Below are 26966 nucleotides of genomic sequence, written 5' to 3' on the forward strand. Positions count from 1 at the left end.
CAATCAAAGTGAGGCATTTGGAAGTGCAAAGGTGAAGAACAAGGTTCTGTGGGTTCTGCCTGGGGCTGGTGCAGTTTGCCTAACTGGTTTTTCACTTTTGGGTGATCTTTTTTCAAGTAATCTCAGGTTATCAATCTCCTAGGCTGAGTCCTGTGTTAAAGGACTAAATGAGCCAGATAACAAGCAGGAAACCACTCCCCTACCTCTCTTTCCACCCCAGCTCCACAAATTTTGGTCTACAGGCAATGAGGAAGCAATAGCAGGTGTGTGGCCAGCACTGCGGCTCATGCCTGTAACCCCAGCACTTTGAAAGGCCGAAGGAGGACTCACTTGAGCCCAGAAGTTTGAGACGAGCCTGGACAACACAGGGAACCCTGCTTCTCCAACAAATACAACAATTAGCTGGGCATGGTGGCAGGCCTGTAGTCCCAGCTACTCGGGAGGATCAGTCAAGCCCGAGAGATCAAGGCTGCAATGAGGCACGACTGCGCCACTGCACTCTTGCCTGGGTGATTACAGCAAGACCGTCTCAAAAAAAGAAAAGAAAAAGAAAAAGAAAGCACTAATTACAATGTTGGAAAGCCTGTTTCTTTAAGATAGGAAACCAACCTGCCTCACAAGATGGCTGATGGCAAGCTTCAAAGAATATATACAGGGAAATATTTTTTAAATTACACTTTTTTGAGGCCAGACATGGTGGCTCACGCCTGTAATCCCAGCACTTTGGGAGGCCGAGGCGGACAGATTGCTTGAGGTTAGGAGTTCAAGACCAGCCTGGCCAACATAGTGAAACCCCATCTCTACTAAAAATACAAAAATTAGCCAGGCATGGTGGTGCGTACCTGTAGTCCCAGCTACTCAGGAGGCTGAGGTGGGCGGATCACTTGAACTCAGGAGGCAGAGGTTGCAGTTGTTGAGCCGTGATTGCACCACTGCACTCCAGCCTGGGTGATAGAGTGAAGTGAGACTCTGTCTCAAAAAAAGAATGATGAACATTATACAGAACCTTAGTAAATATTTAGTGAAAGGATCCCAATTTGTGTTTCAAATTTTTTAATGTAGAGATGGGGGTCTCACTATGTTGCCCCAGCTGATCTCACACTCCTAGCTTCAAGAGATCCTTTCACTGTCCTCCCCAAGTGCTCAGATTACAGGCATGAGCTACCACACCTGGCCCCAAATTCTTAGATACATTATAAATCCTACTCAACGATCCAGAGTCAGACTGAAACACACAAAAGGAAAGCATTTGATGGAACAAAACATGGTGGAGCTTTGGATGTTCAATTAGTTGAAACAAGAAAAGTATGCAGTTGTAAACCAATGAACAGTTCTCAAGGCAGCCTGCACCTTCGAATCACCAGGGAGCTTTAAAAACCATCCACATCCAGACCCTTCTTCTGGAGACTGATTCAATCAGAGGTTGAGTTGGTGTGTGGTGTGAGCCTGGGCATCCTTAGTTTCTCAGCACTCCGAGGGACTGATTCTAGGGCACAGCTAGGGTTAAGAACCACCATCATAAGCACTGCCTGGCAAGGGAAACACGCTGCTTCCTCCTCTCCAGTTCAGATCTAAGTTGGTACCAGGGAGGTAGATATTATGGAAGAAATGGAAGTTATCTTTAACCGAAAAAAACTTCCCATGAAAGTGCTTCCTTTCTTACAAGAAAATAACGGCCGTTAACTTGTACATGCATCGAATCCTTAAAGCCTTACGCTAGTATCTTTTTCCCATTTTACAGTTTAATTAGCGCTCAGAAAGGTTAGGTAACTTGCTCAAGGTCAAACAGCTAGTTAGGAAAGGAAGCCCGTGGCACTCGGTAAGTTGACTTGTAAAAATTCAGCCACTTCTCATCAAGGAAGACCAAACCAGAGCACACAGACAAAAGGACAGACCCTGGAGACTCCTACAACTGACAGCTTGCTTTTTAGTGAAAGGAAAAATTCCCATTGTTGGCATGCAATTTCTAAGGAGATTTCACAGTATTTTTCCCCATAGATGTCCCTTCAAAGCATGTAACTTTTTGAAAGAAGTGTCTGCTTCCCTTGGACCTGCTCAAGCCTCAATCACTCTTGGCTGGGTGTGATTAAGGAGAGTCGCGGATACTTCATACGGTGCACACGGAAGCCATCCTCACCCTGGCATGCAATGAATTTCATCAAGCTCCCCACCACACCAGCACTATTTCTCCCTCTTCAACAGCAATGCCTCAGGAGTTTTCCACTGCAAAATGCTTTAATACATTAAATTAAAAAATAAAATAAAAAAACAGAAATTGAAAGAACATGTATTGAGGTACCTTTTATTGGTATAAGAATGAAAGTTCCAGATTAACCATGTCGTCATTGTTTTATTTTCACCATGGATTTTTTTTCACAAACTCTTTGAAATTAAACAGACTTATTTGTCAATATCTTTCTACGTTAAAACTACTTCCCAACCCACAAAGACCCCACTTACTATTAATTTCTGGGGAATTTCATTTACTCATTTTATCTAATATAAAAAAATCAACATTTTGCCAGCAGTTAAAAAGAGAACCTTAAAAGTTCTCAAATGACTTTCCACCAAGCCCCCAAAAGAAAACCACCCATATCCAAAACTTTAAAGCAATAAAAATTTCTATTTTCCAAAAAAGTATTTACAGACTGAAATTCAAACTCTACATTGCCATCAATGTAATTATACAAGCGCATACAAAGCCCTGGGAAAGAGGACGTATTTCATTACAAAATATTTATGATCAAGAAAATATTGCTTGCCTTTAAATAAATAGAAGTGGCAGAAAATAAATATGCTTAAAGATGGCCATTTTCACAAGTAAACAAAAAAGTACACATGTAAGAAACAAAGTGAAAATGCTTGAGCTTCAAAATGACTCTAGCAGTGTTTGCACAAATTTGTTATAAAGCGAGGTCTTCTGAAGACTTCCTCTGTTTAGTTATAAAAATACAAAGAGGCTTTAGAGAAGGATTTCACCAAGCCGAATGTACGATACGCACAGCCATCAGACCAAGACTGCACTAGAAACTTCCACCAATTGTTGTGAGCAAAACCGTAACACCAAATAATCTAAAAAATTTTTCCTGTTTGAACAAAGAAATTCTCAATAACTAATTGATGCAGATCAAAACTGACTCGATCTGATGGCCACCATGGAGCAGTTCTAGATCTAAGGGGACACTTGAGAGCCAAGGGGTCAAATCCAATCTGTGTTTCACACAAGTCCAGGCTCACTTTCAGTCCGTGTGAATTACATCTACCTGGACCTCCATTTCTGTCTTTTAAATCCATTTTTTCGCTGTGCCAAGTATATTACACATCTGATCGTGTTTCTCTATATCCTCTCTCTCTTCCCTATGGGCTTTTATTGGTCTCTGAAGTCCCTGGAGATCTTCAGTGCCAGCTCCAACTCTGTGTCCCAGACCACATCGGGCCAGCTCTTGGCTTTCTATCTTCTCTACACTCCCTTGAAATCCCAACAGACAAATACCAATACAGCAGAAGGTGAACAATGTAGCCAAAATAAACACTTTCTAGTTAAAGTCTTTAAATAGAAGTTTTAACTTAGAGGATTCTTCACTGAAAGCTGATCAGCAAAGTCCTATGACCATGGATCTGACAAAAACCCATGTTAAAACAGCAACCCGTGAAACAGTCTGCTACCTATGTTAGAAATTACCCAGTAATTGTGTCAAAAAGCTGTTAACACAAAAAATGTACATATTAAACAAGCAAATCCTTCCAAATATATCATCAACCCCACTGTAAAAGATTGCACATGATAGTCTTCATTTTGTCTGTAAGGGGAACAACAACAACAAAAAAACCCAGTCTTCAGATGCTTGATTCAGTCGAACCTGGAAGTGCCACAGCCGAGGCAGGCACTCGCTCCAGCTCAATGCCATCAATGCCCAATGGCACGAGCTGGGTGCTGAGGGCATGACGAGTGATGGGGAATCCCAAATGTCACACTCAGTCACAAATCTCTGCCGTCAGAAGGGACTGGGTTGCATGTACAACACGGGTGGGGAGCCCACACTACTCGAAGGACTTCGGAAATGCGCGTCAAAGGAGCTCGGTGTGATCCCAATCACGGTATCATTCTGGGGCACTTCGCCTTTCAGAAAGTCATCATCTTCATCTTCCACTATCTCCTGTAGAAACATCAGAAATCATCAGTAACATCACCACTGCTGACTGAAAAGCTTTCAACAATTCCTTCCTCAGGAAGGTGTTAACGTTTGTAAAGATGGTGAAGAAAATATCTTAATTTCAAAAGAAAGCCAGTGTAGTGGCACACGCCTTTAGTCCCAGCTACTCGGGAGGCGGAGGTGGGAGGACTGCTTGAGCTCAAGAGTTCTGAATCTAGCCTGGGCAACATAGCGAGACCATGTCTCTAAAAAAACAAAACAGAACAGAACAAAAGCTCCCTCTGATAAGCACTTCCTTCTTACCAACATACCCACATAACTGCTCATCATACATTGTAATCATTTGTTTCAAGTCTGACTTGCAAACAGATTTGAAGCTCAATGGGGACAGGAAACACGACGAGTCATTCTTGCCCAGTGTTAGAGCTCTTGTACCTAACACAAGGTGAATGAATTACACGCCCCTCAACAAATGCAAAACATAGAGAAAAAGATGAAAGGTGCTTTCCAATGATTACTTATTAAAAACAACAACAAAAAAGCCATCTTGAAGCTGCTTTTAACAAGAAAACAAATGTGCTCCCAAGCAACAGAGCAGCGAAATTCTTTATTACTGGATTCTAACTTTCCTCTCTAACTGTAACTGTCTCAGCTCCACCTCATGTGACCTGGAGGGTATGTTGCAACCTGCGTCTTCACCAGCCATTCATGAAGATCTATAAAACTAATGTAAACTGCTGGGTCAATTTCAACATGAGTCAACTGGAGATTGTTACTTGGTGAGAATGCGCAAGTGGCAAAGATCTAAATTTGTTCAGCTAATTTGTAATTAACCTTCGCTTCTCACATGTCAGTATGTGAAGTGTCTGGTTAAGCAATTTATCCAAAAAAGCCACAGACTCTTTAAATAACACCAAAACCTGGGCTTGGAATTTTATAAAGGTAGAATGAGTAAGGCACGGTTTCGGTGTGCTTTTTTAAAGAAAACAGGGTCTTGCTCTGTTGCCCAGGCTGGAGTGCCGTGCTACATTTACAGCTCACTGCAGCCTTGACCTCCCACCTCAGCTTCCAGAGGAGCTGGGACTACAGGTGTGCACCACCACGCCCAGCTAATTTAAAAAATTTTTGTAGAAACAGGGTGTCACTGTGTTGCCCAGGCTGGTCTCAAGCAATCCTCTGGCCTTGACCCCCTACAGTGCGGGGATGACACGCATGAGCGACTTGCCACTTACTATCTGACTGTGACCCGGAGCCAGAAAGGAGATTCCGAGAGTGTGCTCAATCAATCACAAACTGACCTTTCTCATGGGTTTCTTGAACTCCTGTAGCTCTTCAGCACTCATGTCTTCCCATACCTGATAAATAGGATCAATGAATTTCTTTGACCTGTCAACAAAGATCACATTTCAAAGTCAAGTTAAATACTTCAGCAGAAGTCAAAATTGGTTTGGATCTTTTCTCACAAGATCTATTACCCAAAACCAAGAAGTGAAAACTACAGCTTAAATAATTACATTAAAAAAAACCTGGCTGGGCGCAGTGGCTCATGCCTGTAATCCCAGCACTTTGGGAGGCTGAGGTGGGCAGATCACGAGGTCAGGAGATCGAGACCATCCTGGCTAACACGGTGAAACCCTGTCTCTACTAAAAATACAAAAAATTAGCTGGGTGTGTTGGCAGACGCCTGTAGTCCCAGCTACCCGGGAGGCCGAGGCAGAATGGCCTGAACCTGGGAGGCGGAGCTTGCAGTGAGCCGAGATCACGCCACTGCACTCCAGCCTGGGCGACAGAGCGAGACTCCGTCTCAAAAAAAAAAAAAAAGAAAAAAACCAAAACAAAAAAACAACCCTGTATGTAAATGCTGTAACTAATGTGGCTCTTTCTGTATAAGAGTTCATTCACTCATGTCAATGGAGTATTGAACTACTGTTTTTCATCTTTCCATTTTCACGTGAAATTGTTTCTAAACTTTACAAAGACTGACAAGTCAGTTAGATATAGTATATCCAAATGGAAACGAAACCATAATATTCTGGAACTCTCTTTTTTATATTTCTATAGTAATTTGCTGAAAAGTAAGTCTAGGAAAAACAACTAATCTGGTTTCAGTCAACCAAGACTTAAGGGACCAGACAATCCCAGATGGTCATGATGCTGCTAGTTATTTTAGAAAACATAATAAGCAAAAATTCTGCTTCCTTATACAAGTGCCAAGTTAAGGCTGGCCCAGTGGTTTTCTAGAACAACTCATCTAGATAAATCGCTTTTTGTTTTTTTTTTGTTTTTTGAGACAGAGTCTCACTCTCTCGCCCAGGCTGGAGTGCAGTGGCGCAATCTCAGCTCACTGCAACCTCCACCTCCCGGGTTCAAGCGATTCTCCTGCCTCAGCCTCCCGAGTAGCTGGAATTACAGGCGCCCACCAGCACACCCGGCTAATTTTTGTATTTTGAGTAGAGACAGGGTTTCACCATCTTGGCTAGGCTGGTCTTGAACTCCTGACTTCAAGTGATCCACCCGCCTCAGCCTCCCAAAGTGCTGGGATTACAGGCATGAGCCATTACGCCCAGCCAATCATTTGTGTTTTGTTTATCCTGTGCAACAGAATGGGATGTGGTCTCTAGAGGAAGGAACAAGACACTTGGCACAAAATTATGAAGCAAGAAAAGACAGCACCCTCCCCTATCCTGGCACCGTTATCCCCATAACCTTACATGTTTAAATAACAGTTTAAAGAAAAACAAAAAAAAAAAACCCAAAAACCCTTGATGTCAGTCTGGCTCCTAGTGAGGCAAAGATCTACCCACCCTGGGGTGCCTGTGCCACTCGGCAAGTCCTGTTAGGCATCCTCTACTTTGCATCTGTGAAATATACGCAGGGAGACCACGAGACGCTCATCAACAGCGAGGAAGGGCCACTTCTGGCGAAGAGTGGCCAATTTTGGGAAAAGCAAACATGTATCACGTTTAAATCCACCTCCTGGCCGGGCGTGGTGGCTCACGCCTGTAATCCCAGCACTTTGGGAGGCTGAGGCAGGCGGATCACGAGGTCAGGAGATCGAGACCATCCTGGCTAACAAGGTGAAACCCCGTCTCTACTAAAAATACAAAAAAATTAGCCGGGCATGGCAGTGGGCGCCTGTAGTCCCAGCTACTCGGGAGGCTGAGGCAGGAAAATGGCGTGAACCCAGGAGGCGGAGCTTGCGGTGAGCCGAGATCACACCACCGCACTCCAGCCTGGGCGACAGAGCGAGACTCCGTCTCAAAAAGAAAAAAAAATCCACCTCCTCCAGTGTCAATGTTTAAAAGTACCTACCTCTTCAGCACACAGGGATCAAAGGGGAAGAAGGTGTCCAGCGGGTTTGTGCAGGTCTGCACCGAGTCTCCTCCAGCGGTACTCCTAATGACTGGCAGCATCTGGCGATTGTTCCTCTCAATGATGGTGTAGCAGAAGACAAGCTGGTACTTACTGTGGAACAAAAAAACAACACAGACAGAGGCATTAACATGCTGGAGTGACTCTGTGGGGATGTGAGCTGCGTGTGACAACTGTACCTACCACAGAGAAATTGCTGAATGTAACAAGTGCTAGTAAAAATAACAATATAAAGCAGAAAGTACCACTTTTAGGGTACCGTTCTGTGGGTACCCTATTTGCAAGTTTGCTAAGGAGAAAGAAAATGTGGCTATCACTCAGAATGTAAAACTGGGCTTATATTTTAATGAGTAATAGATATTATTCATTAAAAATAAATGTTTGCAAGGCAAAACTTTTAGATTACATAACTATAGGTGTCTTTATTTTTACTGTTTGCAAAAGAATTAGAAGGTTGGTGGAAGAGGGATTCAGGAGTTACTCAGGAGGAAATAGTGGCTGGTGAAGAGACTTGCTGAAGAAGCACTCAAGAAGAAATAAGCCTTTACTGAAGGAGGGACACGGGGTTGACTAAGTCATGACCTCAAAAACAGGCACAGAAAGGACTGGGCATGCTGAGTGAGAACAGTTAAATGCATAGAAGAAAACATAAAATAAAAAAAGACAATTATGTTTTTAATTTTTCCAGTAGTTGTCTCTAAATGATTGAGCAACTTGAAAAATTATTTATTGGACAGCTTCTCCAAGATGAGGACTTAGACCTCACTTCTGTCACTCTCCATCTCAGGTTCTCAGGTCACCGTGGCAACTTCAAGCCACATACTTTGATTTCTGTCCTGTTAGCCCAGGCTCACAGCACTTGACCCCTCCTCCTGGTGGAGGACACATCAGCAAAACCACACTGGAGGGTGATTTGCACTATCAGGTAAAGTTGAAGATCTGCATCTCCTACAACCCCGCAGCTGACCGCACTTCTGGGTGTGTGACAAGGAAGCGTGTGCCCACACACAAGGACACACATACAAGAATGTTCCTGAGCACTAAAACACTAACACAGCCGGCTGGGCACGGTGGCTCACACCTGTAATCCCAGCACTTTGGGAGGTTGAGGCAGGCGGTTCACTTGAGCTCAGGAGTTTGAGACCAGCCTGGTCAACATGGTGAAACCCCGTCTCTACTAAAAATACAAAAATTAGCTGGGCGTGGTGGCAGGCACCTGTAGTCCCAGCTATTCGGGAGGCTGAGGCAGGAGAACTGCATGAGCCTGGGAGGTGGTGGTTGTAGTGAGCTAAGATCACGCCACTGCACTCCAGCCTGGGTGACAGAGCAAGACCCTGTCTCAAAAAAAAAAAAAAAAAAAAAGACAAAAACTAACAGATGAAATCCCAACAAAGACTCAATAAAAAAGATTCCCAGAACATAACAGAGCAGTTAAAATCAAAATAAAGCTTTGTGTCAGTATGGTTCAATCTCAAAACCATCAAGCAGGCAAAAGCAACAGCTACAGAATGGTACACACCTTTATTTACCATATCTGTACCTAGGCAGAGACTTTTATTTCAATCCCCTGCTCTTAGCCTCACATCGCATCACACTCTGTGCCTCCAATGCACATGCCAACCCCAAATCGAGAGCCCCTGGACCAGATGGTTCACAAATGCAGTCCTCTGACCCCACCCTGAGAACATACCAGGGGCAGCGGCCTCTGCTTTGCTTCATCCATCCTCACTCTTCGAGCTGCTCACCATCTTAACCAACGTGCTGAAGCCTCCACCCACTCACCGCCGTTGCTTATTGGTCTCTTTATGCCTTTTCCTAATCCTTTACTATCACTGAGACTCAGAAGAGAGGACACCTTGAACCAGACGCCTAGCAAAGGAGAACTAAAGAGGCTGACGGAGCTCAGCAAGCTGCTGGCTCTTATCTGTTGAAGATTTTAAGCTATGATCCGGCCTAAATATCCTCATTGAATATTCAATTCTCCAATTCGCTTTCTCCATAAAGCAGAATAACTTAGTGAAAGCTTACAAAGGAGCCAGACTACATTTAAATCTGTGCTGCCAGTCTAGCTCTATGACTTTAGGCAAGTGATTTCACCTCTCTGTACCTCCACCTCCCCATTGATAAACAGGGTTTCATCCTAGAGGGCTGTTTGAGGATCAAATGAGTTCTATGTAAAGTGCTTAGAACTGCCTGGCACAGAGGAAAGGCTATGGATTAGCCATAGCTACCAGACCTGAGAGAACAGAACTCTCTAAACCAATCTCTTACAGGTCAACATTTGCCTCATGTCCAGTTTATTTCTATTACTATTACAGCAGTCACTCTAGTAAGCATCTATGGCTTTGCCCCTCTCAGCTTACTGGTTGCCATACTTATTTCAAAGGGCTGCCCTTTGGATAAGAAGTAGTAGCAATTTCCATTGCCATCAAAGTATAAAACCAATAGCTGTATCACAGTATTTCCTGCAAGGACTGGGTTGTTTTTGTTTGTTTAAGAGACAGGGTCTCATTCTGGACCCCAGACTGGAGTGCAGTGGTACAATCAGGGCTCACTGCATCCTTGACCTCCTGGGCTCAAGTGATCCTCCTACCTCAGCCTCCTGAGTAGTTGGGACTACAGACACAGGCAACCACACCCAGCTAATTTTTAAAATTTTTTTGTAGAGATAGGGTCTCACTATGTTGCTCAGGCTGGTCTTTTAACTCCTGGCCTCAAGCAATCCTCCCACCTCAGCCTCCCAAAATGTTGAGATTACAGGCGTCAGCCACCACGCCTGGCCTTTTATAATGTTACTAATTTCATAGAAATTTAACAGACTCTTACAATACTAGATAAACATAAATAAAAATATTTTAAATAACTCCCATCAAGAAAGCGTAAATAACTTACTTTGTGATTGCAGCAAAAAAGTTAACCACTGAGGGCAGGCAAATCTTCAGGGGATTTAGCTGGCTCATCACTATCCGCTCAAAATTCAGACTCTGAAGATACCGCAAACCTTTGGTTTAAAAAAAAAAAAAAAGATTTTTTTAAAGGTACAAATAAGTGAAAAGTGTAAGATATCTTTAAAAGCACAAATTATCACACATTTAAAAAAAAACTTAAAAAAATTTTTTGCAGAAATGCTTTAAATAAAGGTCCATGCAGATAGTCACACAGTATATGGCCCAGAAGAATATCACTAGGCTAACCACATTCATTGGTCACCAAGGCAGCTTCTCTAAAGAAAACTTAGGAAGTAGCAGGCTGTAAGATTCCACGACAATGTGAAGTTCATACGCTTGTAAGCTCAGTGTAGGCTGAGTTAATACAGAGGGAGAAAAAGATCTTGTGATTTGGTTTCAGCTAACAATCACGACAGGCAACAAAACAAAACAGCAATTTGATTCTAGCTTGCAAGTCTTGTTAGTGAAGCTGAGTGCTGTTTTCAGGTGCACAGTAGTCATTTGTAGTTTTTTTTCTAAACAAGAAAACTCCAAATTTGCCTTCTACCTCAACAGAAGGCAAATTTAGACAGAAACCACTTTCTTAGACTTAATGAATATAATTCTTTCCTACATGAGTAAAATAAAGACATCACATTTATTTTAAGAGGCAAGCTGACCAACTTGTACTTAAGTGTATTTTCTTAGGAGTTTCTTTGATGCATATTTCAATAAAAATTACCTAAATGGGATGTCACAGCTTACAAAAACAAGATATTTAATTCAGATTCCTGGCATTAATTTATACAAAGAAAAGCAGAGCTTGTATTTACTTACCTTGTGATAAAACCTCATCCTACTAGTTCATACAACATCTTCTAGAAGCATGTAGGATGTAGGTAAACATATATAATGCAACACGTACAACTTTCAGTTTAGAGCTGTGGCTGTTAACCCAAAGAGACTGCGACCCCCGCAGAGGACACCTGGCAGTATCTGGAGACAGTTTTAGGTGTCACAGCTGGGGGTGGTCGGGGACTGCTCTTGGCAGCTAGTAGGTGGAGGCTGTTAAACATCCTACAGTGCAGAGGACAGCCCCCAACGATGAAGGATGATGCAGCCCAAATGGCAATCGTGCAGGGTTGAGAGACCCCAGTTTAGAGGAAGTGACCCACCAAACCATGTGAATTATTCATAAACATAAACAGAACAATTTACAATGACTTATAAATACTGTTCTTGGAGACTCTCTTCAACTAAAATATACTAATCTAGTAAGTTTCAACTGATAGATTTGAATTATAAGTAACTCTTAGAAATTAGCAAAACAATAATGGTCAATTAAGTCTCAAGGCTCCAGGCAGAGTTTAATCTACATAAACTCAAACTTTAGGGTCAGCCCAACCTGGCTTCAGTTTTCTAATCCTGCCAGTAACCATGTGATCTTGGGAAAATGACTTTCTTGTGCTTTGGTGCTGTCTGTAAAGGGAGAATACCTGCCATTTACTAGGCTGTTACAAGGACAACAAAGAGAAGGTGCATCCAACTGAAGTTTTGTACAGGGCGCTGGCACAGCCCAGGGCTCAGCCTCACCTCTGGAGACATCTTCACATTTCAAACCTTCAAAGGCAGAAACCTCTTTCTTAACCTCAAATCCATCTTAAGGGGTTTGTAGGGTTCTCCAGCTCAAATCTATCTTAAGGGGTTTGTAGGGGCCTATGAGCTGCTTGAAATTATTATTAAAAGTTTGAGTGTACATGCAGTTTTCTGAATCCAGTTTTTATAAAAATCTCAAAAAAGTAATGAATCACCATTCTCAAGGGTGACAAGAACACAAGGAAAATCCAGTCCAGCACTCCCACAACACTGACCTTCTTTCAGGTTTCCGCTCAAAAGCTGCTTGTGTCTAAAAACAAAGGTGTAGAACACAGCTTGGCAGGCTGAGTAAAATGGTCCATGGAGAGCAACATCACAGAATGCCTTTGTTCCCGAATCCTGGTTATTAAGGTATATGTGCAGCCAGTTAACCAAAAGATCTAGGCATGATCTTACAGTACTAGAGAAAAGAAAAATTCAAGTCAACTTTACACTTCATAAAAAAACCAGAATAACATAAAAACACATAACTGCCTTTCATTACAAACCATGCTAAGTAAGTTCATAGGTTTCTTTAAATAATACTCATGGGTACAGAGGAAAAGCAAAGAAAGGAAGGATAAGGATGGGTGCGTAAGAAGACAACCTTCCAATTACAAGGCAGAGTAGCTCTGACCTTCTAGGAACAGGTGAGCCCCTAAGAACGTCCCAAGGGATGGAAAGCAGGTTCTCCTATCCATCTCAAAGGTACCCCTCTTAGGGTGACTGGCCAAATAGGACACGTTCACCAACACCTCTCAAGAGAAAGACAGTCTGGCGGACTTCAGTATTCCCCGATGCATCCTAGTCAAGTCCTATGGTGAATAATTTTGTGGCTGGGGAAGGGTTTCAACAGCATCCTTGTCCAAAGATATCTTCATGGGCCACTGGAAGAAACTGGCCTCCTAGATAGGTCTATTACCTTTAAAAGGGTTTTTCTTCAGCTCTAACAGATACAATAGATTCGGAATGCAAATGAAAAAATGACAAACCTACAAAAAGAATCAAAACAGTATACAACTCTGTCCTCTATCCATAAAACAAATGGATCTTTAAGTGCAACCACACAAAAGAGATGACAAAAGCCTTACATACAGGGTTTTATATATAAAAAAGGAGACACTTTATTCTAAAATCACCACTTAGAAATATAAACATCTTGCACAGAGTAGGGATTTTATTCACTTTAAAAACATGCCAAAAAAATAAGGGAGATATTTCTGACTTGAGACAATGCTATACTCTTTTTAAAGCATGATATTAAAAAGTACTCGGAAAATTAGGCTACTTACATAAGAGGAATAAATTTAGCTCTTGCCAAAAAGCTTCCAATATAATTTCCAGCAGCCTGCCTGATGATGGCAGGATTACTTGGATCCTGCAATTTCTTCCAGAGATGTTCCAAAAATGCCTCTGCGAATCCCTATAAAAAGAGAGGGCGTCAGTGTGATCTTTTTTAATGCCTAAGATAATCTGGCTATCAAAATCCCAAGATTTTTACTTCACCAATGTGGGGAAAAGTTCTACTACCTCATAAGTATCTCATGGGCTTCATTTTTAAAACACGTTGAGAGAATAATATTAAAAACAAAAGGCACCTCAGGTGTTAAATAATTCAATGGATCCCAAACCTAGCTAAGCATCAAAATCAACCCGGGGCCAGGCGCAGTGGCTCACGCCTGTAATCCCAGCACTTTGGGAGGCCGAGGTGGGTGGATCGCCCAAGGTCAGAAGCTCGAGACCAGCCTGGCCAACATGGAGAAACCCTGTCTCTACTAAAAATACAAAAATTAGCCAGGCGTGGTGGCAGGTGCCTGTAATCCCAGCTACTTGGGAGGCTGAGGCAGGAGAATTGCTTGAACCCAGGAGGCAGAGGTTGCAGTGAGCTGAGATCATGCTACTACACTCCAGCCTGGGTGACAGAGTGAGACTCCATCTCAAAAAACAAACAAACAAACAAACAAAAAACAACAAAAAATTCAACCTGGGAGGTACAAATTCAATAGGTTTGTGATAGGGCTTTGGAATCCACATATTACAAAAACTCTCCAAGTGATTCCAGTGTCAGCCAGAACTGGTGACCAACAATAATTCACAGCCCATGGAGCTCCAAATGGGCACTCCTGTGAGTGCAAAGCACCTTCCAGTCTCTGGACACACTGAACTCAACCATGAACAGAAATACGGACTAACGTACAGCTGGTATTTGAGTTAATTATGCCAATCATGAAAAAAACTGACACAGCTTCTCACCAAAGGGTGTGACTTCCAACTTCTCCTAAATAGCGCTGGTCTAAACCTAGGCACACCCATTTGGGCAGAATGAATTCAACCTTCTTTCCCATGCCAACACTCTCCTGACCTCTAGGAAGACACAAAATCGTTGCAGAGAAGGAAAAGCCTTCTACATTCTTTCCCCCACCAAAAAAAAAAAAAAAAGAAGAAAAGACAAAGTCTAAAGTTTTTAAAACTCTAGATTAATAAGTTGGTTTGGGCTAGTTACAACTTTACCCTTGGAAAGAATAAAGGAAATACAGTTAATTACCCCATGTGAGATTTTAATAGAGAAAGGCTTAAGGGAAGAGCACCACCTAGTGACCAAAAGGCAGGATGACATTTTCGGAGCACCTAGCTGGGCTGGCAGGCAGCAATCTCTTTTCTCTCCAAGTGTACTGAGAAGGGAACGTGGGCCAGGCACAGTTGTTCACACCTGTAATCCCAACGCTTTGCAGGGCAGGGGGCGGGCAGATCACCTGCGGTCAGGAGTTCAAGACCAGTCTGGCCAACATGGCGAAACCCCGCCTCTTCTAAAAATACAAAAATTAGCCAGGCATGGTAACCTGTGGTCCCAGCTACTTGAGAGGGTAAGGACTGAGAGTCTGTTGAGCCCAAGAGGTGGAGGTTGCAGCAGTGGGCAGCAGAGCGAGACTGTGTCTCAAAAAAGAAAGGAAAAAAAACAAAAAAAGGAAGGAGAATGCGATTTTATTAAGCAGACTAGCAAGTAAGTTCAAGGAAAAGAATTATTTACTTCATGGTCTCCGTCCACCCCAGTTTTTAGGGAAAATTTTCGGGCAAAAACAAAATAAGCTAAGATAATGTTAATCACATTGTTACTCACCAATTTGAAACTACAGAGGTAAAACATGAAAAACTGTACGTGGCAGGAGGCATGGGTGGACAACAGGAGTTTGTCAAAGATGTTTATCAGGTCGCGATATAGATCCTTTGTTTTGCCGTTATCAACCTGACCTATGGAGAAAATCTGGCATCTCAGTTTTTATAAAGACATATTTTCAAGTTTCATCTGCCATATTTTTTATAAACACAACACCATTAAAAAACAACATTATCCAGCCAGGCACAGTGGCTCCTGCCTGCAATCCTAGCACTTTGAGAGGCCAAAGTGGGAGGGAGCCCAGGAGTTCAAGGGCAGCCTGGGCAACACAGGGAAGCTCTGTCTCTACAAAAAATCAAAAAATTAGCCAGGCATGGTGGCACGCCTGTGATCCCAGCTACATGGGAGGCTGAGGCAGATGAACCGCTTGAGCCCAGGAGGTCAAGGCTGCAGTAAGCCATGTTTGTGCGACTGCATTCCAGCCTGGGTTACAGAGTAAGACCGTGTCTATTAAAAAAAAAAGAAAGAAAGAAAGACATTATCCATTAAAATATGGTTAAAACAAAGTGCTACTTTTAGTTTACACAGATTTTCCTCTGAATATAATAATCTAACACCTGCAAGGAAGCAGGCCCTCACCTCACACACTGTGGCAAGGTCAGAAATGCAAATCCTTCTGAAGGGCAAGTCTATAATTCGTGTAGCAAAAGACCTCTGATCCAATTATTTTACTGTTAGTAAACAGCTGAATATATAGGCACAAGGATGTTCATTACAACTGTTACTTATCATGGTGAAAACAGTAAAAGACAGTTAAACCCACGTGATCAGTAACATTTATTATTACAATTTTTTTTTTTAGAGATGGGGTCTTGTTATGTTGCCCAGGCTAGTTAGTCTTGAACTCCTGGCCTCAGCGATCCTCCCACCGTGGCCTAAGTGCTGGGATTCAATAACAATTGTTTTAAAACAGGCAATGATATGAGAAAATGTTTATCTTCAGCATCCATGTAAAGGGCAGATTATGAAACACTTAACGTTTAGTGTGACACCCAAATTCACTAAAAAATACTCTCCTACATATACAGACGCTAACAGAAAAGGGAAAAAAGTCAAACTTCAAAATGCTCATAATGGTTCTCTGAATAGTAGAAATGTGGCCATTTAAATTGTTTTTATCCTTTCCTGTAGTTTCCAAATTCTCTAATCAACATGTATTATTTTTATAACAGCAAGACCGTTAAAACAGTAATGCAGTCAACTCAGATTCCAGTTCTATTATTCTGACTCACTGAGCTCATCTTAAATCTTAGCAATGTGAATGGAAAAACATTCTGTTTTTGCCTGGCAAAGCCTTTAAAATTCCACGAAGGCAAGAAGCACATATAGTACTAACACTAGCACAACAATGGTGCCAGGCAAAGACCCTCTAAACTCAATACATAACAGAGCACCACATATTAGTGCCCCCTACATCATTCTTAAATGCATTCAGCAACTTGAGTGTAATTTGATCTAAAACTGGCCAAACTCCATATATAATCTTTCAATACAACAATCAGTGAAAAGACAGAAGACAAATATAACTCAGCCAGAATCCCAGTCCCATTTTCAAGCTATGTGACTGGCAAGTAACTTGACCTCTTTAAATCATCTTAAACTCATACTCAATAGATATTTTTACAGGATTTTTATTAGTACTAGAGATAATGGATGGAAAATGCCCAGCACAAAGCCAGGTACACTGCAGGTGTTCAATAAACAGTAGCTACTGTGATTTACCATCTACATAGCAGACATCCTTCATGTAGGACAAAACCAAAGACATCAGGATGTCCAGGCACTCGGCTACAGGATGCACCATCTGGTCAAGCCGTTCAGGACCAGCCTTTGTTTCATGTTCAGTTTCTTCATCTTCATCCTTTGAAGAAAAAAAGTAAATACTAACGTTAAAAAATTCAATGTGAAAGTGGTTTAGTAGGAAAACCGTCATAAGTGATTATTTCCTTTAAAAGATAAAACAAAGAGGCTGGGGAAAGCGGCTCACATCTATAATCCCAGCACTTTGGGAAGCAGAGGTTGGGGGGATCACTTGAGGTCAGGAGTTCGAGACCAGCCTGGCCAACATGGTAAAACTCCGTCTCTACAAAAAATACAAAAACTAGCCAGGTATGGTGGCGCACGCCTGTAATTCCAGTTACTCAGGAGGCAGAGGCAGGAAAATAGCTTGAACAGGGAGGTGGAGGAGGCTACAGTGAGCCAAGTTTGTGTGCTCCAGCCTGGGGAACAGAGGAAGACTCTGTGCCCCACCAAAAAAAAAAAAAAAAAAAAAAAAAAAAAAAAAAAAAAAAAAAAAAAAAGAACTAAAACAAAGATATGGACCATGCACAGTGGCTCACACCTATAATTGCCAACACTTTGGGAGGCCAAGGCAGGAGGATCACTTGAGCTCAGGAACTTGAGACCAGCCTGGGCAACATAGTGAGACCCGTCTCTACAAAAATAGAAAAAAAGTAGCCGGGTGCGGCGGCACTGTATTCCCAGCTACTCGGGGAGGCTGAGGTGGGCAGATCACTTGGGCCCAGGAGGTCGAGGCTGGAGTGGGCCAAGATCGCACACCACCACACTCCAGCCTGGGCAACAGAGTGAGACCCTGTCTCAAATTAAAAAAGAAAAGAAAAGAAAGAAAGAAATGCAGACACCTTTCCAGGCAGGGGTCTCACTCAGGGATGTGAACCAGAACCACCTGTGAAATTTAAAATAAAAGCCAAGACTCACAGCACCAGCTTCTGATTCTCATTGAGAAGACCCAACGAGAGCTATCCATGCAAACATCACAGATGCCCCCTACCTCTGCTCCTGGTGCCCACCATGGCAGGTGCTTTTGATGCCAGGCCCCCTTTTACAGGTCAGGATATCCACCTCCCCGCTGCTGTGAGTACTGGCGGCCAACAGCTCACAGCTGCCTACTTTCTCCAGAACTGCCCTGAGCAGAAAGGAGCCAGGACCACCCTTGCACTCTTTCCAGCCCCACCCTCTTAGAACCAATGACTGATTGACAAGGCATCAGAAAATGACATCTCCTTGGTCTCAAGCTGGGAGCAAACTCTGTAGACCAATCCATGCCCCAGAATGCCTGGTGGGATCAGGCTGTAGCGACCTCCCAAGTGAGACCCGGCCCTCGCTTAGCTCCCCTGCCCTCTTCTGCTCCCTGACACCCTCTGTCCCAAGGGCACCTGAATCCCTGTCTCAGACTCTCCTTCCACTGACCCCAACTTCAGATACCACCCAAAAGAAGTAATGCTACAAAGTGTACAAGTGGTAAAATGCAGAAATTAAATAGGTATGCTTTTCTATTAACCACGCCCTCACAAACAGCATCCGGCTTACAAAAACAAACACTGAAAGTTACAAGAACAAAAGTGAAACGTACTTCACCAAACCCAAATTCAAAGCCTTGGAAATAAACCAATTACGCCAAGTGCTAAATGACATGGCAGCAAATTACTCATATAAGGAATCATTTTCAAGTTTGCTAAACTATTTTAATTCTTTCAATCTAAAGCCTTAACAAAGATGAGCAGCACTAGCTGTTTCCACCCTTTGATTATGATAAACTTCATCTCCACTTTCATTAATAAACTGCTAACCATATTAAACAATCCTTCTGTGGAATCTGTCCCACCACAAGTTTGAGTTGCTGTTTCTTCAGCATCTTCAATATCCTGCCGGGATGCATTCACCTATAACAAAGGGAGAAAAAAAAAAAGAATAAAAGAATTTAAAAAATACGACTATGTTATTTTGGGATGGAAATTCATCGGATATACACACATTCAAGGTGTCCAGATTAGTGCCTTATATTGTACTCCAATACAATACATAATTCTGGTGCAAGCCTGTAAACTGACCTAGGACATGAAGGAATTTAAATATAATAAACCAAGCCCCTTTCACTACATACTTATATAAAATCGACAACTATCACATGATGCTCTATGCCAGGTAGCCTCAACAAATTCAACATTTATTCTAGCTCTGATATGGTCTGGCTCTGTGTCCCCACCCAAATCTCACTTTTTTTTTTTTTGAGGCCGAGTTTTGCTCTTGTTGCCCAGGCTGGAATACAATGGCAAGATCTCGGCTCACCGCAAACTCCGCCCCCCAGGTTCAAGCGATTCTCCTGCCTCAGCCTCCCGAGTAGCTGAGATTACAGGCATGTGTCACTGTGCCCAGCTAATTTTGTATTTTTAGTAGAGACGGGGTTACTCCATGTTAGTCAGGCTGGTCTCGAACTCCTGACCTCAGGTGATCCACCCGCCTCAGCTTCCCAAAGTACTGGGATTACAGGCGTGAGCCACCGCGCCCGGCCCCAAAACTCATCTTGAATTGTACTCCTGTAAGTCCCACATGTTGGGGGGGGGACCGGTGGGAGGTAATTTGAATCATGGGGTCGGTTTCCCCCATACTGTTCTCGTAATAGTAAATAAGTCTCACGAGATCTGATGGTTTTATAAGGGGTTTCCACTTCTATATCTTCCTCATTTTCTCTTGCCGCCACCACGTAAGAAGTGCCTTTCACCTCCCGCCATGATTCTGAGGCCTCCCCAGCCATGTGGAACTGTAAGTCCAATTAAACCTCTTTTTTGGCCAGGTGCAGTGGCTCACGCCTGTAATCCCAGCACTTTGGGAGGCCGAGGTGGACGGATCATGAGGTCCGGAGATTGAGACCATCCTGGCTAACATGGTGAAACCCCATCTCTACTAAAAATACAAAAAATTAGCTGGGCATGGTGGCACGTGCCTGTAATCCCAGCTAATCAGGAGGCTGAGGCAGAAGAACTGCTTGAACCCAGGAGGTGGAGGTTGCAGTGAGCCGAGATCGCACCACTGCACTCCAGCCTGGGCAACAGAGTGAGACACCATCTCAAACCAACCAACCAACCAACCAACCAACAAACAAAAACATCTCTTTTTCTTCCCAGGCTCAGCTATGTCTTTATCAGCAGTGTGAAAACGGACTAATACAATCTCTATGCACAAGACACTCACAGACACATTGTGTAATAAACATATCGTCAATCAATTGAGCAGAAAAATGATGAACTGCAAGCCAAATGTGCATGATGCAGTATTTATTTTGGTATATCACCATTCAGATACCTTAACATACCACTCAAACCATGCCATTTTGTATTATCTATGCTTGACCTTCTTTGTAAACATTCTAAAATGTTCCTTACGTATATACCAGAGAAAGACTCTAAAGAGTACGTATCCAGTTGGCCAGAGAGGTGCAACTCCAAGTGAGCACTGCACCAGTGAGCCCAAGCTCCAGCTCTTCTAAGACCTCGTTCCATCTTCCTGCTTTCCTATAGCATCAATGTTTTCCTCCACCAAAGCTCCTCTCCCCTCGGTCCACAAACCTGCTCACGTCTCCCCACTCCTAAACCATGCCTCTTAGCCCTGCTCCATCCCCTCCTTCCACCACAACCCTGCACCAAGGCCTCTAACAGCCCCAATTCTGCTTCCCCACCATCCACATCCTCTCCCGAAATGCAGTTTCTGCCTCTTCACTGACATGGTCCTCCAGAAAGCAACAAAGACTACCTTCTAACCACTAAATCCAAGGACTGTTGCTCTTTTCATCCTTCTAAAAAATGACAGCAGTATCTGATGCTGCTGACCAAACTCCTTCTTCCGGCAGATCCCTCCTGAGCATCCAGACTCTTGGTTTTCCCCATACTTCTGATCACCCTTCTCCTCCCCTGTCCTAAACTGCATCTTTCCAAAGGTTTATGCTCAGGTCCCCACCTGCAGCCACGACTGCCTGTGAGTATTCTCTGGTAGGCTGCCCACCAGCAACTGAACATGGCCAAGATGGAACTACTCTCCCATCTGCCTCCTCTTCATGTCTTTTCTTTTTTTTTTTTTTTTGAGACAGAGTCTTGCTCTGTCACCTGGGCTGGAACGCAGTGGCGCGATCTCGGCTCACTGCAAGCTCCGCCTCCCGGGTTCACGCCATTCTCCTGCCTCAGCCTCCCAAGTAGCTGGGACTACAGGTGCCCGTCACCATATCCGGCTAAGTTTTTGTATTTTTAATGAGACAGAGTTTCACCACGTTAGCCAGGATGGTCTCGATCTCCTAGCCTCGTGATCCGCCCACCTCGGCCTCCCAAAGTGCTGGGATTACATGCGTGAGCCACCACGCCCAGCCTCCTCTTCATATTTCTAACTACCATTAATGGCAACACCAAGATTCGATTCCACAGTGAGCAACCTTTGAAGGATTCCTTTCCCTTACTGTCTGCCTCCCCTCCTCCAAACCAGTCTCAAGGACCAGTTCACCTTTCCTCACAATGTCACTAGAATCTACCACTTCCTTTCATTCCCACTGCACCTTAGTGCGGGCCTCCTTAAACAAAGTTTTAACTGTTTACAATTATAATCTGCCCTTAAGAAAGGCCAAACAGGAAAAATCACTTCCTTAGGAATCCCTTCCTGACCCCACTGTGATTCTATCAGGTTCTCTAACTCATAATGTATGTTTCATTCATAGCATTTTCCACAACCATACTTTTACATTTGGATAACTATGTATTTAACGCCTTGTTCTCCAATCATGAGGAGGAACTGTCTACAACTGCCCAGCCCATGCACAGATGGAGTTCAAGACACACTCAAAGAAAGGAAGCAAAGAATGGTGCTAGTGGTTTCTTTTTTTTTTTTTTGAGACGGAGTCTCGCTCTGTCGCCCAGGCTGGAGTGCAGTGACGCGATCTTGGCTCACTGCAAGATCCGCCTCCCGGGTTCAAGTGATTATCCTGCCTCAGCCTCCTGAGTAGCTGGGATTACAGGCACCCACCATCATGCCTGGCTAATTTTTTTTTTTATTTTTATAGAGACGGGGTTTCGCCATGTTGGCCAGGCTGGTCTCGAACTCCTGACCTCAGGTGATGTGCCTGCCTCGGCCTCCCAAAGTGCTGGGAATACAGGCGTGAGCCACCACACCTGGCCAAGTGGATTATTTCCTATCACTGACTATTGTTTCCACATACTGTGATTATAACAAATTCAAGTCAGTAAATGAAAATAAAAATAGATTACTCAATACTTACATCCAACTTGAGTAGCTTTTCAATAATAAGCTCCAGAATTTCATGCCTCAAGGTTGGAAAATATACACTAATCCTCAGTAAGTTATGAACGTAACATTCCTAAAGCAGAAAACATAAGATAAAACATTTCAACAGAGAATAAATGTTTCACAGTTATGTAAGCAAAACATCAATTACATGACCTTTAGTTTCAAATATTTAAAAAGAAAAAAACAGACTATCCAGCAATACAAAAACTATACTGTTTCTACATGTATTATGTTCGGTATAATCATTTCAATTATCTCCAGTAAATGAAATTTTTAATTGGCATAACTAGGTTTTTAAGTAGCTGTATTGATAAAACTCATATCTCATACAATCACCAACTTAAAGTATACAATTTAAGTTTTTAATATATTCAGTTATGTGACCATCAACATAATCAATTTCAGAACATTTATTTTTCTTTTAGAGACAGGGTCTTGCTCTCTCTCTCAGGATGGGGTGCAGTGGTGCAATCATAGCTCACTGCAACCCTCAATTCCTGGGATAAGCAATCCTTCCTCCTCAGCCTCCCTAGTAGCTAGAACTACAGGTGCACACTACCACATCTGGTTAATTTTTCCTTTTAGAGAGACATGTTCTATGTTGCCCAGGCTGGTCTTCAACTCCTGGATCTTCCCACTTCAGCCTTCCGAAGTGCTGTGATTACAGGCATAAGCCACTGTGCCCAGCCAGCAATTTTGTAACATTTTAATCACTCTAAAAAGAAATCCTACATCCATTAGTGCACCCCTAAAATATGAAGACCTTGGCAACCACTAGTCTATGAATCTGCCTCTTCGAGACATTTCATATAAATGGAGTCCTATAATACATGTTTTTAGGGTTCAATCATGTTGTAACATGTAAACCATTCCTTTCATATCAATGGAGTCATATAATACACAGACTTTTGGCATGTTTTTAGGGTCCAATCATGTTGTAACATATAAAGCATTCCTTTTTATTGCTGAGTAATATTCCATTGTACCATGTTTTGTCATCTGTTCATCAGTTGACAGACATTTGAGTTGCTTCTACTTGAGGCTAGTATGGATGATGCTGCTATGAACATCCATGTACAAGTTTTTCTGTGGACATATATTTTCATTTCTCTTGGGTATAAACCCAGCAATGGAACTGCTGAGTCATGTGTTAATTCTACATTTAACCTTGAAGAAATGCCAGGCTATTTTCCAAAACGGCTGCACCATTTTACATTCTCACAGCAACATATGACAGTTCCAACGTTCCCATTTCTCCATATCCTTGTCAACACTTGTTACTGTCTTCTCATTCGGATTATAGCCATCCTTGTGGGTATGAAGTGAAACCATTTCCCTGATGGCTAATGATGTTGAGCTTCTTTTCATGTGCTTTTTTTTGCAGAAATGCCTATTCAGATCCTTTGCCCATTTCAATTGGGCTATTTGCCCTTTTATTATTCAATTATAAGAGTTCTTTACATATACAAGTCCATTACCAGACATAAAATTTAGAAATATTTCCTCCCATTATTTGGGGATTATTTTCATCTTCTTGAAGATGTCCTATGAAGCATAACAACATTTAATTTTGAAGTACAATTGATGCATTTTTTCTTTGGTTGCTTGTGCTTAGGCATCAAATCTGGAAATTACTGCCTAATCCAACATCATGAAAATGTAATTGTTTTCTTCTCAGAGTTTTACAGTTTTTACTCTTCATGTAGGGCTTTTATTGAGTTCATTTTTGTATATGGATATCCATATGCTTCATTCTTTTGCATGTTCATATCCACTTCTGCCAGCATTTGTTGAAATGACTATTCTCCCCTATTCAATCGTCTTGAACAACTGGTTACTGTATGTTGGTCTTCTGTCCCGTAACCATGCTGAACTCATTTATTATCTCTAAAATTTCTTGTGTGTGTGTAAATTCCTTAGGATGACATATAAAATCACCTTGCAAAAGAGAGTTTATGCCTTCCTTTCCATCTGGATGCTTTTAATTCTTTTTCTTGCCTAACTGCCTTGGCTAGACAAGCAGCAAGAGCGGACATCCTTGTTTTGTTCTTTGTCTTAGGAAAAAACTTTTGGTCTCTCACCATTGAATATGATGTTAACTGTGGGTTTTTCAGATGTCCTTTATCAGGTTGAGAAAATTTCCTTCTGTTTTTCTCATAAAAGGATATTGGTGTTTGTCACACACTTCTGCATCTACTGAGATGATTATGTGGTTTTTGTCCTTTGTTCTATTGCTACAAAATATTTTATTAATTCATTTGCAGGTACTAACTCAATCTCGGCTGGTCACAGTGGTTCACGCCTCTAATCCCAACACTTTGCGAGGTGGAGACGGGTAGATCACTTGAGGTCAGGAGTTCAAGACCAGTCTGGCCAACGCGGCAAAACCCCATCTCTACCAAAAACACAAAAATTAGCAGGGTGTGGTACCCCATGTCTATAGTCCCACCTACTCGGGAGGCTGAGGTGGGAGAGTCACTTGAACCCTGGAGGCAGAGGCTGCAGCAAGCCGAGATGATGCCACTGCACTCCAGCCTGGGTGACAGACAGAGACTGTCCCCCCCTCCACGAAAAAAAAAAAATCAATCTTGCAATCCTAGCAACAGTCGCACTTGGTCATGGTACATAATTCTTTTTGTATGCTACTAGATTCGGTATTCTACTAAGGCAACCACTATTAATTATTAAAAACTGCACGGATGATCTGAACATTGTATAAAAACTTAAGCAGAATTCTTCTATGGAAGGCTTTGTTTTCAGGTTAAAATAAGGCATGTACAATTAGTAATACATGAACTATTATCTTCTAGTAATTCTTGTCCGTATGAGCATGCAGCCACTACAGATATTCCTGAAATGAACTCAGACCTTGACTTGTACATCGTAATAACAGAAAAAGGCACTGGGAATCCCCAGTAGCCGCTTTATAAGAAAGGAATCTGAGTCAAATTCTTAGACATCAGTTTAAAGTTAAAAGACAAAGTAACCTTTAAGAAAAAGACCTAACATCAGCCGGGCATGGTGGTTCACTAATCCCAGCACTTTGGGAGGCCGAGGCAGGCAGATCACAAGGTCAGGCGTTCGATACCAGTGTGGCCAATATGGTGAAACCCTGTCTCTACTAAAAATACAAAAATTAGCTGGGCATGGTGGTAGGCGCCTGCAGTCCCAGCTACTGGGGAGGCTGAGGCAGGAGAATCGCTTGAACCCGAGGTTGCAGTGAGCCAAGATGACGCCATTGCACTCCAGCTTAGGCAACAGAGTGAGACTCGGTGTCAAAAAATAAATAAATAAATAAATAAAGACAGAAAAAGAAAGAAAAAGACCTAATATCATCTAAAATGAAATCATACAAACAACTTTTCCATGATATTCTCAATGAAAAGATTTCTTACCAGTGTTCTCTCTGATTTTCGAACAAATGGAAATTTTTCCACCAGTATTGGCATAAGAAACCACGGTGTCCTATTTTTAAAAAATTAAATCAATCCATGTTAACTTTACTTTCTAGAAAAGGAATAAAAAGGAAAACTACCATTCTAAAAGCAAATATCAATAGATATAGGAGGCAAACAGGAATCCCTGTCTCAAAGAACTGGAACTTTTTTGTTTTTTGAGACAGAGTTTCACTCTTGTTGCCCAGGCTGGAGTGCAGTGGCGCAATCTCGGCTCACTGCAACCTCCGCCTCCCGGGTTCAAGTGATTCTCCTGCCTCAGCCTCCTAAACAGCTGGGATTACAGGCATGCGCCACCACGCCCAGCTAATTTTGTATTTTTAGTAGAGATGGGGTTTCTCCATGTTGGTCAGGCTGGTCTCAAACTCCCGACCTCAGGTGATCCACCTGCCTCAGCCTCCCAAAGTGCTGGGATTACAGGCGTGAGCCACCGCGCCCGGCCAGAACTGGAACTTACAATGTATAGCTTCTGAGAAAATCTATAATGACTTTGAGAAAATAAGCTTCTGTTAACTCTGATATCGAAAGCAAATCAAAGAGGGAGCTTCTCTCCCACAGAAACATAACAGCACTTTTGCTGACATTTCCCACTACACATGTATATTATTTTTAAAAGCAGAAAAAATTATCAAGTTGGATTTTTTTAAGTTAACAAATAATCAATGGACAGAGGGAACTAGAAGTCCACCCCTCCAAAAGAAACCCACAAACCTGAAAAGCTTTTCTTAGAAGTGCAATTTTTATTCATATGGCATGACACAAACACACCCAGGGATTTCTCACTGAAAATTTTTGGATAGCATATCTGTCGAAGATAAAAGCAAAATTCCAACCACCATACAAAATTGGGGGAGAATCCACATACAAACTTGAAATTAAAGAGAATAAATAGAAAATGGAAATGCCACTTTTTGTAGAATGTAATGTTTCCTCAAGTGGATAGAAAAAAAAAATGCAATGTAAGACTCAAGCTTTAATACTATCAACATTTTATAATTTTTACTAATTGATTACAATTTTCTTGAGAATTAAACATTCAAAATAAGAAAAAGTATACTCACGATGGTACATATCTTGCTATTATTTGCAAGGCTCTGTGACATGTGCCAAAATTTGCAGGAAGATCTGAAAGGAGAAAAGTTGAGAGTATGAGCATCAAAAC

General features: G+C 42.3%; 1 protein-coding gene across 4 annotated transcripts in view; it reads right to left on the bottom strand.

Annotated features, from left to right (window-relative positions):
* Positions 1 to 2286: 2286 nt before the first annotated feature.
* LOC129015525 (RNA polymerase I-specific transcription initiation factor RRN3-like) overlaps positions 2287 to 26966 on the bottom strand; it is a 34240-nt gene continuing 9560 nt past the window's right edge. For all 4 annotated transcript variants that reach the window (XM_054453639.2, XM_063654662.1, XM_054453638.2 and 1 more), the window contains 12 exons: positions 26866 to 26929; positions 25745 to 25814; positions 22321 to 22419; positions 18854 to 18946; positions 16986 to 17124; positions 15207 to 15337; positions 13381 to 13511; positions 12325 to 12509; positions 10419 to 10527; positions 7467 to 7619; positions 5453 to 5540; positions 2287 to 4157 (listed from right to left, as the gene is read on the bottom strand). In XM_054453639.2, coding sequence (XP_054309614.1) covers positions 3996 to 4157; positions 5453 to 5540; positions 7467 to 7619; positions 10419 to 10527; positions 12325 to 12509; positions 13381 to 13511; positions 15207 to 15337; positions 16986 to 17124; positions 18854 to 18946; positions 22321 to 22419; positions 25745 to 25814; positions 26866 to 26929 — 1424 coding nt within the window. In that variant the 3' untranslated portion in view covers positions 2287 to 3995. The remainder of the gene's footprint in view (positions 4158 to 5452; positions 5541 to 7466; positions 7620 to 10418; positions 10528 to 12324; positions 12510 to 13380; positions 13512 to 15206; positions 15338 to 16985; positions 17125 to 18853; positions 18947 to 22320; positions 22420 to 25744; positions 25815 to 26865; positions 26930 to 26966) is intronic.

Source organism: Pongo pygmaeus, chromosome 18 (assembly GCF_028885625.2).
Source record: "Pongo pygmaeus isolate AG05252 chromosome 18, NHGRI_mPonPyg2-v2.0_pri, whole genome shotgun sequence".
NCBI lineage: Eukaryota > Metazoa > Chordata > Mammalia > Primates > Hominidae > Pongo > Pongo pygmaeus.